We start from the raw sequence: 13,296 nt of genomic DNA on the forward strand, positions 1-13,296 counted from the left end.
ACTTACTGTGTTCTAGTGGTTGTGGTCTTCCATATGTTGAAAGTTTAACGAAAACAGCAGGGAGCTGCCTTAGGTCAAGGCAGATAATTGACCCATCTATGTTGGTGCTGCCTACATCAGAGTTTTGGATCCTGTGTCCCTCCAGATGTTCCCAACTACTCCCATCAGCCCCAGTGAGTGTGTCCAGCAGTTAGGAATAATGTAGTTCAAAATGCACGGAGAGTACAATGTTAGGGAAGCCTGTTCCACATGTTACTGGCCTCTGACTTCCACCAGCCCCGGCCAGCAGGCAAATCGTCAAGGATGAGGGAGCACTTAGCCAGCCACGCTGGGGGTGGTGGGACACAGTTTCCCTATCCTTGTGATGAAACGTGGATTCAGCCAAGTCAGGGAGGATGAATTTGCCAAAGGTGATTCAGGTGTGATGGCGAGATGAACCCTCCCAATGCTGTGAGGGAGTGTTTCACTAGATGTAAGGAAAAACAACTGTGGATGGGTGTTGCCTTCATGTTATTCTCTGTGGCTTTGCAGGACTGCTGCCCTGGTCCAGCAGGGCTCATCTTTATAGTCCTCCTCCTTCCCGTGATAGCAACATCCTGTACCGTGATGAACATTTTTTTCCTACCAACATGATTTTCTGACCAATTCATGATAAGACTCTCCCTCCTGTGTGACCTGGGAGGTTATGCCACTGAAGGGGCTGTACCCCCTGACTCTCAAGAAGAACATCACAGCAAGGCGAAGACTAGCTTGGCCCCCTCTATCGGCCAGAGGCTGAGGACCTGCTTTTTCCTACCAGAGAGAACATTTGGCTCTAAGTGCTAGTTGCCCTGTGGCTGCAGAGCTGCAAGGAGGCACCCTCTGTCAACACCCATCAGCCAAGACCACGGGGAGGCTGCTTCCCCCTCCCCCCGCATCCAAGGAAGGATGCTGCAGAAAGGCGAACACCAGTTTTGTTGTACTATACAATCACATGTGGGTATGAAAGGGTTAACCAGAGCCCTTAGCTGAAGTTGCCAGTGAGTGTGAGCAGGTTCCCAGCAGCCTTTTCTCCCCCAAACTTCTTTCTCTCTTTGCCGCCTGCTGGAACAAGCTGGAGCTGTGGCATGGCTCCTAGCTACAAAAAAAAGCCAAGTGAACTAAATCTCTAAATAGAGATTTGTACAGCCTGCATCTTTAATGTAACCCAAATATTATATGATCCTTTTAGTAAGGAAACAAAGTTCTTTTTCTTCTTTGTTTTTACTGCCAGCGGAAGTAGACTTGTTTGCTGTAACTTCTGAAATGTATTTGCACTTCACTTATTTGCAAAACTAAGTGTCTGTGATTTATTCTAGCCTAAGTATTTTCATGGGTAACGTTAGTTTAAAGTTGGATGATGGCAGATGTAAATCTAACCAAGTTTAATGTGCTTGGAGCAATCAACACTGTGTTAGCTCTGCTACAAGAGAGTAAGGATCTCTCTTCCAAACCCCTCCCTCCAACAAGTTTGGCCCCATTTGTTGGCCAAAGAAGAACAGCTGCAGGGAGTTTCCTACCACCACCACCACCACTGTCCCTTGCAAGCTGCTCTGATGAGTATCATTCAATTGAAAGCCAGATTGTAAACCTTCACAATAAATACAGAAATGATCTGATAGGCGTGCGCAGTCCAGACAAATAGTTCTTTTTCCCGCTGTGAAGTAAACCTTGTGAAAAGCAACAAATCAATAGGCAAACCTCAGAATGATTAAAGAAACAAAGGTGTGTACCAATTTATTCCACTCTTTGCAGGCATACAAGCCTTTCCCGTAGGACGGCTGCACCCATAATATGGGTGAGAAACATTTTGTAGCAACAAGGAACTTGGGAAAGGGATGCTAACTTTGCACAGAAACACAGTGCCCCAACCTTCCTGCTGCTGCAGTAAACAACCAGCACAGCCTTCAACTAGTGCAGTCCTTGAGTTTTTGCTCCAGATGTTGTCTCCCATACAGCCTTCAAAGCTCAACAAGGGAGGCTCCTCTTCAAGGCTTTTTAAAAGCAAACCTGCATTTGGAAGGAGGAATAGATGGTGAGTGAGGATGAGGTACCCAAGTGCAGTGAGGCAACAACTAAGGCCAGGGCCACCATCACAGGTAGGTACAGTGGGGCACATGCCAAGGCCAGTAACCCACTGTCACCCCGTTCAATGGGGGGAGTAGGGACATGTAACCCTATGATTGTAGTAGAGACTACCAAGTCCAATCATTGGCTTATATAGATTAGTATTGTCTACTGACTGGCTCTTCACGCCCCCAGCCTGACCTAGAGATGCTGGGATTGAACCCGGGACCTTTTGCTTGCAAAGCAGATGCTTTGCCACACAGAACTAGAGCCCAGACTGTGCAACGGAAGGTGAATTAATGCAGGAGGGCGATAGGCCAAACGCGGCCCACTAGGGAGGACATATTTGGCCCACAAGTCCATTTTTTTTCAACAAGCAGAGTCACCTGTCAATCAGCTGACATCACTGATGGAGTGGCCCCAGCTGATGAGTGGGAGGTGGGTTCCATTCTGTGCTGGCTGAACAGGCCCATTTCCCTGCTGGGAACAGACGTGTGCAGCCAAAGTGAGGCTGAGGGAGCTGTGACCCTTCAGATGAATGTTGGACTCCGGCTCCCATCAGCCCCAGCCAGCAAGGCCAGGAGTCAGTGATGATGGGACTTGTAGTGCAACAACAACTGGTTCTCCATGCCTGTTTTAGCTGATTCTAATAATGGTGTTACCTTGAAAGTAGATTTCAGCTTCCCCTGGTAATAACTAGACCAGCAGGACTGCCTAGGCTTTCTTTCCTGCCCCGGGCCCACAACTACAGCAGCAGAACTCACAATCGCTTGATGGTGGTCTTTTCTTCCCTTCTTTGACACGAATCTGAAGTGGTTCCCACAGTCGGAGCCTTCTGCAAGGGGTCACCCCAGTCTTGCTTCTCTGGAACAAGGCCACTGAGAGAAAAAGAGAGGGGATTATGCCCCTTCTAACATGACATGTGGTCGTCATATACCCTTTTGTAATCATTAAGCACGAAACTGGTCACAGGCACACCATACATTGAAAGCATATTTTAAACTACCGTATTGGCTGGAATATAAGCCTCACTTTCCCCCCAAATTCCGACTGTGAAAAATTAAAGTGCAGCTTATATTTGTGACCTTACGGTATGCAGCCACTTTGCCAGTTGTGCGGCAAAGTGGCGTCCGCCCAGTGTGTAGTCCCCTGTCCTCTCCTCCAAGGCAGGGAAGGGAGAGAGTGAGGAAGTGGAAAGGCCACCAGCAACGCAGCGTTCCCCCCCCCCCCCAGTATGCAGCCATGAGCAGCGAGGAAGGGAGCGGCTTATATTCGGGCACAGTGGTACCTCGGGTTACATACGCTTCAGGTTACAGATGCTTCAGGTTACAGACTCCGCTAACCCAGAAATAGTACCTTGGGTTAAGAACTTTGCTTCAGGATGAGAACAGAAATCGTGTGACGGTGGCAGTGGGAGGCCCCTTTAGCTACCTCAGGTTAAGAATAGTTTCAGGTTAAGAACAGACCTCCAGAACAAATTAAGTTCTTAACCCGAGGTACCACTGTATTTTTCTTCTCCCCCCCCCCAATTTTAAAGGTGCGGCTTATATTTGGGTGTGGTTTATATTTGGTCCAATACGGCACACGACTTCCCACTCCCCTCACCACCTTAAAGAATTTTGGCAACTTAGCTCAGGAGCTTTAAACTTTGACATGACATGTGAATACTGTCTCCTGTACCGCTCAATATCAATTTTGACAGCACAGCACTGGAAAGTTCTTTCCAATACCTAACTAACAATCTTAACAATCCTTGCAGCTTGTAACATATGTCCAACAAGTTCATTACTGTGTAGGTCTGTTATCGTCTGTAAAAATATTCAGTTTAAGAAACACTGGTGCTACCTCAATTTATTTCTGTGTTATTATAGTCATTTCAGCAAAACATAATGACCAAAATACTTTTACATCAGGGCAGTCCCATCATACATGGAAATAAGTACCCAAGAACAGCAGCCTCTCTAACAATTCAGTGATGATCATGGGCGAATCACTGCTACGTTTCTAGGGGTCAAGTACCACCTATGTATTCATTTCAAAAACAGTTTCAAGTTCCTCACTGAAACTGATCTGAAAGGAGGCTTCATCCACAGTCTAGTCCATTGATCTGACTATTTCTTCCCCTAAGCCTTGTTTTCACTGATATTTTAAAGAGTCTAAAGAACATACATAGATCTTAAGAAGTTAAACCCTTCTCCCCTGCACTGATTTTACAAAGGATGAGAGTTGTTCTCTCTGGTCAGTGAAACATCATTATTGTTGAACTGACATTAGCAGTAAAGAACCCCCCACATCATACACACAACTAATATTACTTCAAAGTGGGTGGAAAGCCAAAGGAATCACAGGTGACTGGACATCAGGAAGATCTTTCTGACAGGAAAAGGGGTTTGATAGTGGAACAGACTCCCATGAGAGGTGGTGGATTCTCTTTCCTTGGAGGTTTTTAAGCAGAGGTTGGATGGTCACCTGTCATGTAGGATCTAGTTGAGATTCTTACCTTGCAGGGAGTTGGACTAGAGGACCTGCAGGATCCCTTCCAAGTTACTCTACAATTCCATAAGTCTATTAACACATCTGCTTTTGCCTTCCAAGAGTTAAACATGGTTTATGTAAATCTATTTTCCATCTTAAGACCGGTTCTAATTTTTTGTTTCAAAGAAGGGAACATTGATATTGGAAGCCCACTCCCTACTTCCATTTCTGTTTGAACCAAGATATTCTCTCTCTTTCTGACACAACTTTGTCTCTCTCTCTCTCTCATGCACACATTCACACATAACCTCTCCCACTCATCCTTATCACTCTCTCCATCACTGCAACCCAGCCCAGTAGGCTGCTGGAAGAGGGACAGATCACACTTACTAGAATCCTGAAGCTCTCACTTGCTGAGGGCTCCCTCTACTCCTCTGTCCATTTCTGCTTCCCCCTGCCGCCCTGTCTTCCACTTCTCCATCTGTTTAGGTTCTTCCCTATTTTTCCTTTCCAGCCAGCCCCAATCCCGTGAAATTAGAGGGCCACTATCAGTCAAGCAATAAACACATGGATGTATGTTACCCAGTGTCTAAATCAGAGCTACACAGCTTAATTCCTCAGCTGCTCACAAACTGCAAATAATTGCACAGTCCAGTACGGTAAGTCTGCATTCCAGCAGGAAAAACGTATTTGACGTTCCAAAGGGCTGCCTTAAAAAAGCCATAACCTAGCAGCATACCTCTTGTAGCACTGCAGCTCCTCCTGGGCCACCAGCAGCTGGGCCTTCAGCTGGTTGCGTTCCTGAAGCACCTCCCTCAGCTCCTGCAGCGTGAATCGCGGGCGGTTTGCGTCCGTGAGGTCTATGATCATCTTGTTGGGGCCAAGGTTTACCTACAAGGCAGAACAACAGCAAGACTCAAGTGGTGCAGGCCAACAGAAAGAGAGCCAAACAAAATGGCACCACCTGCGCCTGCTTGACTACTTCGCTCAGCAGAATTGGCACTTTTACAGGCGCCACATAATACCTGCACCCCATCTGTAGGAACTCAATCATTTAGTGTGACAGCAACAACACTTTGAAACTCCCTGCCTATTGATATCAGGCAGGTGACTTTACTGTATTCCTTACAGTAGCCACTGAAGACACTCTTATCTAGAGAAGCTAACCCAGATGTTTAGAAAATTTAATCTGTGTTAGTTTATTTAATTGTGGTTTTAATTTTCTATAGTTTATGGTTGTAATTTTCTTAGTGATCATTTTTATTGGTTCATCTTTTTTGTAAACTGCTTACAATAAAGAACGATGTACACACTGCAGCATATAAAAACACAGGTCAGCTGTTTGAATTTGAAAGCTAGGAGAGAACTGAGTTCAAATTCCAGCTTTGCCATGCACCCCTGGGTGGCCTTTGGATAGTCACTTATCTTCTGACTTCTGTGCTGCTGTGTTATTACATTTATATCCCACCTTTTCATCACTCCAAGGAGCTTAAGTTCTCTTTTTACCTTCAGAACAACCCTGTGGAGTAGACTAGATGGAGACACCCAAGTTCACCCAGTGGGCTTCAAGGCTGAGTGGGGATTTGAGCTTGGGTGTCCCAGGTTCCAGTCCAACACTTTCCCCCATTTTTATTTCCTATTTCTCTCTCCCTGAATTTTTGAAAAATAGGAATAATAATAATTTTCCTTTTAGGACTGATTGCAAAGTGTAAAATTTGTGTAATTCACTTTCTATTGTAGGACTTCAAAAAAATTCACAAACACGTAGTTTCAGACTAGGACCAGGAATGCATCTCCAGGCAGGGCTGGAAAAACCCTCCGGGATGTTGGATAGCCACTGGCAGTCATTGTAGACAACTAGGTAGATCGATAATCTACCTAGCACTTTCCTCTGGCCAAGCACTCCCTTTCAGCCTAGTCAACCTCACAAGGCTGTTGTGAAGAAAAAATGCAAGACATCTGATGTATGCCAGAGATGGGGAACCTGCGGTCTTCTGAATGTAGGCCTTCAACTCCCATCAGCTTCAGCCCGCATAGTCAATGGTTGGGGAGGTTGGGTGTTGTAGGCCAAGAGCATGTGGAAGCAGGGCACCAGCAAGGGCAGACTGGCTAAAAATCTATGCACAGCATATAAAATAAATGTGTCGTCTCATTTTTATGGTAATGATAAATATGTTAACATTCATACCTGATGAGAATATTAAGATCCTAATGACTAATATCAATTATGCAAACACCCACACGATTGCTACCAAACTAACCACACACTCTAAACATTAAAATTCCATGTGTAACACAACAAAATGTGCATAATGCAACGAGTTTGTTGCATTCACACAATGTTCTCTTACAAAAATGCACAACTGCAGCTGCGCTTCAAAAGATGAGACTGCAGCATTACACCATCAAAGCACAGACGCAAACAATCATACAGAGTTGGAAATGCTCAGTTCACGGCACAAGTCTGCAAGCTGTAATTCAGAATTCTGTGTGCATTGCACATGAAACATACATTTTGTTGAGAATCAGATAAAAGATATGCAAGAAAGTCTGGCTCCCTCTCATCGGCCCTGTCTGGAAGGTGTGTGTGTGTCACAGATTCCCAGTCCTCAGTGGACATCACCCTGAGCTTGGAGGAAGGGTGGGATAAAAATGTAATAAATTTCAACCATGTGCATAATTTTCACTTCTGCTCTTGCATGTGATCTGCCATGGAGCTATGACACTGCAGACAGGGGAGAAGGTTGCCACATTGCGATCTTCACAGAGGCATATCTGGCTAGGTGCAGGATGCGGGTGGCGCTGTGGTCTAAACCACTGAGCCTCTTGGGCTTGTTGATCGGAAGGTCGGCAGTTCGAATCCCCGCAGTGGAGTGAGCTCCTGTTGCTCTGTCCCTGCTCCTGCCAACCTAGCAGATCAAAAGCATTCAAGTGCAAGTAGATAAATAAGTACTGCTGTGGCAGGAAGGTAAACGGTGTTTCTGTGAGCTCTGGTTTCTGTCACGGTGTTCCGTTGCACCAGAAGCGGTTTAGTCACATGACCCAGAAAGCTGTCTGCAAACAAACCCCGGCTCCCTCGGCCTGATAGTGAGATGAGCACTGCAATCCCATAGTTGCGTTTGACTGGACTTAGCTTTCCAGGGGTCCTTTACCCTTTTTTTTTTTTAACCTTCCCAGATGCATATTTGGCTAGGTGCAGAATGCTGGCTTGGCTGGTCAGTTCTCTTTTCTTCACTCAGCTGTGGGACACTGGAAAGAACTGCCTGGCTTTATGCAGGCATGACGCTCCTTCCTTTTCCCCCTGTGAGTAACTCATTCCAACACTTGCATGACTGATACGATATGATGCCTGCAGACAGCTTCCTGTCCAAATGGTGCCAGACCCAGGCAAAGACATCTCTTGCATCTCCAGACTGATGATGATGGTGATAATGAGTCCCATCAAGGGAAAAGGCAGAGTATAAATAAATATATAACAGTAATAATAATAATTGTAATGGGAACCTAAGGAGTTGCCTTATACCAAGCCAGACCCTGGGTCCCTCTAGCTGCTGAAGACTCTCCCAGCCTGCCTGGAGTCGCTAGGGAGCCCTTATCCCTGCAAAACAGGTGCTCTACCCCCTGAGCTATGGCCCTGCACATCTCATAATGAGAACCGGTGTTGTGTGGTGGTGAGAGTGTCTGACTGGATCGTGGGAGACCACGGTTCGAATCCCCACTCAGCTATGACGCTCACTGGGTGACCCTGGGCCAGTTGCACTCTCTGCCTCTCTCTCGCCTAAACTAGTGGGGATGAAATGAAGAAGGGGAAGAACTGTGTGACCACCTCGAGGTCCTTGGGGGGAAAAGGTGGGATATAAATGCAATAAATTACAACGACTCAGTCCCAAGTTTGGACAGACCTCTTTTGTGCTTCCGCTGGCTGCCTGCTCCCGGAGCCCCTCCACCTCTCTTCTCAAGCTGTCTCTCTCCATCTTCAGGGCTTCCACCGTCAGGTTGGTCTCATTCACCAGCGCCTCCAGCATCTCCAGGATGCTGACGATCTTGAACTGCAGCTGGGCCACCTTGGAGGGCACGGCCACGCGCGGCTCGCTGCTGAGCTTGTGCAGCTCCCTGCCCAGGACGTAAGAGATGTCATAGACATCCTCAGCAGTCAGTTGGAAGGGGCTTTTCTCGAAAGCGCTGTCTGGCCCCCCACTGCCTTCCTGCTCCTCATCTTCCTCCTCCTCCTCCTCCTCCTCCTCCTTCTGGTGCTGCTCAGCTTGCATGCCAAACTGACGGGATGCACCTGGGAGATCCAACTGCGCGAAAGGAGGAAGGGGGCTCCGGATCGCAAGGAGTTGCCTGTTGCAAACTCCAGCCACTTCCTTCCTCCTTTGAAAGTTTCGAGCAGAGGCCAAATCCTGTCCGCCTTGAGGGCGAAGCTCCCGAGGACCCAATCAAAGACCAGCGGGAGAGGTGGAGCTAAGGGAGGAGGGAGCAGGGTTGCCACAGGGATGCGGGCGCGCGGGCGCGGACGCAAGCAGTGCGGTCCCGTGACGCGGGGGCTCCCTTGGCAAGAAGGTTACTCAGTACACGTGCTTTTTTCTCAAAACCACACCCCCCCCCGTGCATTTATGACCCATATCATAAAAAATAAAATAAACTTAATGATTTCACCCGTAGGCATTCTGCATAACCATCCACATTTGCCCAGAGTTCAGCAAGGCACTTGCTTCTCATACAAATACACGCACGTGCAAAGCGGTTGCAACCACATTTATAGCACTCCTAATGGCATAAAAAACTAACTTCATGATTTCATACAGTGTGTACACGTTACATATCAAAAACCCCAAACACCCATATTTAAAGCGTTCAGTTTAAAGCTTTTCTGAAAATAATAACAAAGTTTTTTAGTGTTAGAGAACTAAAATAATTATTACACATAGAAATAAATATAACCACAGTATTGCTTACTTAACAAAGGGTGTAGATACTTCTGCTGCTTTTCCACCTGCAAAGAGCTAAGATCGCATACAAAGCACAACGGTCACATCCATACCATACATTTATGGCACTCTTCTATTACTTTTAATAGTCATGGCTTCTACCTCCCTCAAAAGAAAATCTGGGAAGTTGAAGGGCAGCATATTCCTGAGAACAACCAGTGCTTACACGCTGCACTTTTAAATCACATTTGAAACACATTCTTTCCCTGAAAGAATTTTGGGCAGTGTAGTTTACCACTCACAGAGTTACACTTCCTAGCAACCCTATACTGTAATGTCGTTTAAATGTGTCTGAAAGATATACAGGCAGCTCCGTTTACGTGCATTCAATATGTGCATGACCAAGTATAGGCACATCACACTGAACTCAGAAGTGTCCTGGAAATGCCATAAATACATGACTGAAACATCACTGAAGGGGGGGCAGAACAGGGGGTCTGTAGGCTTCTTCAACGCATTCCCATTATACTTGATTTCATTGTGTGTGGTGCCTTGGAACGCACCCCCCTGTGGAAACAGAGGGCTGCCTGCAGTGTGTATGCAACCACACTTGACTTCTGTCAATCTCCTGAGGGTTGGATTCAATGACCCTCAGGGTCTCTTTCAACTCTGCAATTCCAATTGCCTGATACAGAATATTGGGATTCGGAAACCATTTCCAAAGCTGAATGTGGTTTAAAAACTGCCTCCTCCTCATTGTCATGACTGTAAGCAACAGAATACTGGACTGCTATGTACAGTGGTACCTCGGGTTACAGACGCTTCAGGTTACAGACTCCGCTACCCCAGAAATAGTACCTCAGGATAAGAACTTCGCTTCAGGATGAGAACAGAAATTGTGCAGCGGCAGCAGGAGGCCCCATTAGCTAAAGTGGTGCTTCAGGTTAAGAACAGTTTCAGGTTAAGAACGGACCTCTGGAACAAATTAAGTACTTAACTCGAGGTGCCACTGTATTGTTTGATGGATAGGACATGTATTGTACTGCTGCTTGTAAATATAACCATTTTTTTTCTTTACCCCCCCAAAAAAGGATTTGTACAGTGGTACCTCGGGTTAAGAACTTAATTTGTTCTGGAGGTCCGTTCTTAACCTGAAACTGTTCTTAACATAGCTGTCAAGCGTCCCTTATTTGGCGGGACAGCCCCTTATCCCAGCGCCATGTCCCGCTGCTGTCCCTTATTGATGATGTCCCTTAAATAAGCTACTGAAGGTAACGGGGCCCTTTCTATGTCCAGCTGTCCTTTGTCCACAACAAATTGTGGCTGTTTTTGTGTTGAATAGATGCTATATGGTAATTTATGGACCTCATAGGTATCTCAAGCCATTTGCACGCAACAAAATATGTATTTTATCAAAGTAATTGTTGATCCCTTATTTTGGCTGCTGATCCCTTATTGTCGAGGCTGCTGGTCCCTTATTTTCAAATCTGTAAGTTGACAGCTATGGTTCTTAACCTGAGGTACCACTTTAGCTTAATGGGACCTCCCGCTGCCACTGTGCCGCCACCATGCAATTTCTGTTCTCATCCTGAAGCAAAGTTCTTAACCCGAGGTACTATTTCTGGGTTAGTGGAGTCTGTAACCCGAGGTACCACTGTACTTTCTTACTGACTGGATTCAAAATGTTTTTGCTGATTTCTGTTTGTTTGTTTGTTTTGTTTTTTTTGAGAGGCCATGAAGGGAGATGGCAAGGCAGGCCAAATCAGTCACCTGAGACGCTTGATCCATATTATCCAATAAAAAGAACTATTTGACACCCTAGAGACCTTTGGGCTCAGTAAAACAAGGTTTTGTAATGTGTTGGGCTTAGAAAAACCTGATTCTTTATTATTATTTAGCAAAATGTATATACTGCTATATACATATATACTGTGTCTATATATATATATATATATATATATATATATATATGCAGGTTTTGGTGTCTTCGGGTGTCTTCCCGTGTAAGAGTTGGGGTGTCTAGGCGACGTTTCGACGAGGTCTCACTCGTCATCTTCAGGCTGGTGCTTTCGGCTTCTTGTTACTAGAACAGAGCAGGATCTCAGTGTTTGAGTTCCTATAAATACTGTTGAGGGGGTGTGGTGTATGGCCTCCAACGTTCTGGGCAGAGAGGGAGTTCCCAGATTAGTGTGCCTTTTCTTCTTTTGTTCCTTAATTACTTGAGGGATATCTTGAGTGATTTCTTGAGTGATATTCTGAGTACCACTTAGGAGGGTCATTAGGTGTGGATTAGTTGCTAAAGCTTTCGTGTCTTGACCTCTTGAGCTTGTGAAAAGTTTTTCTGAGAAGATGGCTGTACTGCACTTAGTTGTGCTCTGGCTTGGCTTCGTGTATAGGGGCGAGCTGTGGTTTTGTGCCCTGTGCCAGCCAGATCTGTGTAGGGATTGCAGGGGGGTGCAGCATCCGGAGGTGCCAATATGGTTTGGCTACTGGATGGTGTCTGTACTTTATCTGTGGAGAGGGTCTGGGTTTGGGTCTGGTGTGGTTGATTGGAGATGGCGTTCTGTGTGTCTCTGGTTCTGGTGTCGGTTTTTGTGGGGAGGGCTAATTTCCAGATGTCTGGCAGGCGGGACGTGTCGTCACGCTTGTTCATGTTGTGAGGGTGTTTCTCTATCTCGATGGCTTCCATGATTATTCTCTTGTGGTGATGTTCCATGTTAAAGAGCAATTTGGAATCTGCAAAATTAATTTCGTGTCCTGTTTCTTTCATGTGTTGGTAAAGAGAGGAAGTTTTTTCTTCTTTTTTGACGGCATTCTTGTGTTCTGCGATACGTGCATTTATTCGTCTGTTTGTTTGTCCAATGTACGTGGCTGGGCAGACTTTGCAGGGTATTTCATAGACCCCTTGGTTTTCTAACTGGATTTTATCTTTTGGGTTTCTGAGGATATTGGCTATTTTTTGGTTGGTGCAAAAGGCTGTTTTGATATTGTGTTTATGGAGGATTTTGCTAATTTTATCTGTAGTGCCCTTGATATAAGGAAGGAGGGCCATGCCATTGTTTTCTTCTGTGTCTTGGTTTTTGGGGGGTGTTTCTTTTTGGATTAGCTTCGTAACCCTGTTTTGTTGGTATCCGTTGGCGATTAACACATTTGAGAGATTCTGTAACTCAGTTGTCAAGTGGTCTTTGTCAGCCAGGCGTTTGGTTCTGGAGATGAGAGTCTTGGCTACGGAGTTTATTTGTGCAGGGTGGTGGTGTGATTGTGCATGTAAGTAGCGGTTGGTGTGTGTTTTTTTCCGGTAGATAGTGTGTCCTAGGGAGCCATCAGGTTTTTTGTAGATTAGGACGTCAAGGAAGGGAAGTTGGTTGTTGGCTTCTATTTCCATAGTGAATTGTATTTTGGGGTGTAGGCTGTTGAGATGTGTGAGGAAGCTATCTAGTTTTTCCTTCCCGTGTGGCCAAATTACAAAGGTGTCGTCAACATATCTGAGCCAAAGTTTGGGTTTGTGTTCTGACTTGTCTAAAGCATTGGTTTCAAAGTGTTCCATGTACAGATTTGCGATGACCGGTGAGAGGGGTGATCCCATAGGTGCTCCTTCTATCTGTTTATATCTTTGTCCATTGTGGATGAAGTACGTGTTGGTTAGGCAGTGGTTGGTCAGGTCCAGGATGTATTCGGGGGGATTGTATTTGTTTTGAATGGCTGTCAAGGCTTCATTAATGGGCACTTGTGTGAAGAGAGATACAACATCGAAGCTCACAAGTAGGTCCTCGGGATGTAGGTTTTGCTTCTTTATTGTTTCTAT

At 45.8% G+C, this 13,296-nt stretch overlaps 1 protein-coding gene across 1 annotated transcript; it reads right to left on the reverse strand.

The window, feature by feature from the left end:
• Window positions 1–1,729: 1,729 nt before the first annotated feature.
• On the reverse strand, window positions 1,730–9,100 carry RILPL2 (Rab interacting lysosomal protein like 2). Its single transcript, XM_081175191.1, has 4 exons — window positions 8,463–9,100; window positions 5,300–5,451; window positions 2,850–2,963; window positions 1,730–2,028 (listed from the first exon to the last, which is right to left on the reverse strand). The coding sequence occupies exons 1-4, from the start codon at window positions 8,826–8,828 to the stop codon at window positions 2,007–2,009; spliced, it is 654 nt and encodes a 217-aa protein (XP_081031317.1). The 5' UTR covers window positions 8,829–9,100; the 3' UTR covers window positions 1,730–2,006.
• Window positions 9,101–13,296: the final 4,196 nt, after the last annotated feature.

Source organism: Podarcis bocagei, assembly GCF_964188305.1.
Source record: "Podarcis bocagei genome assembly, chromosome: 16".
Taxonomy (NCBI): Eukaryota; Metazoa; Chordata; class Lepidosauria; order Squamata; family Lacertidae; genus Podarcis; species Podarcis bocagei.

Bases quoted from the DNA above. Each gene is read 5' to 3' on its own strand.
- RILPL2 (XM_081175191.1), bottom strand. From the start codon at position 8,828: ATGCAAGCTGAGCAGCACCAGAAGGAGGAGGAGGAGGAGGAGGAGGAG. The intron at 5,452-8,462 runs GTCTGTCCAAAC...TCTGCCTTGTAG, and splicing joins CCAGCGGAAGCACAAAAGAG to GTAAACCTTGGCCCCAACAA. The intron at 2,029-2,849 runs GTGAGTTCTGCT...TTCCAAATGCAG, and splicing joins AAGACCACCATCAAGCGATT to GTTTGCTTTTAAAAAGCCTT.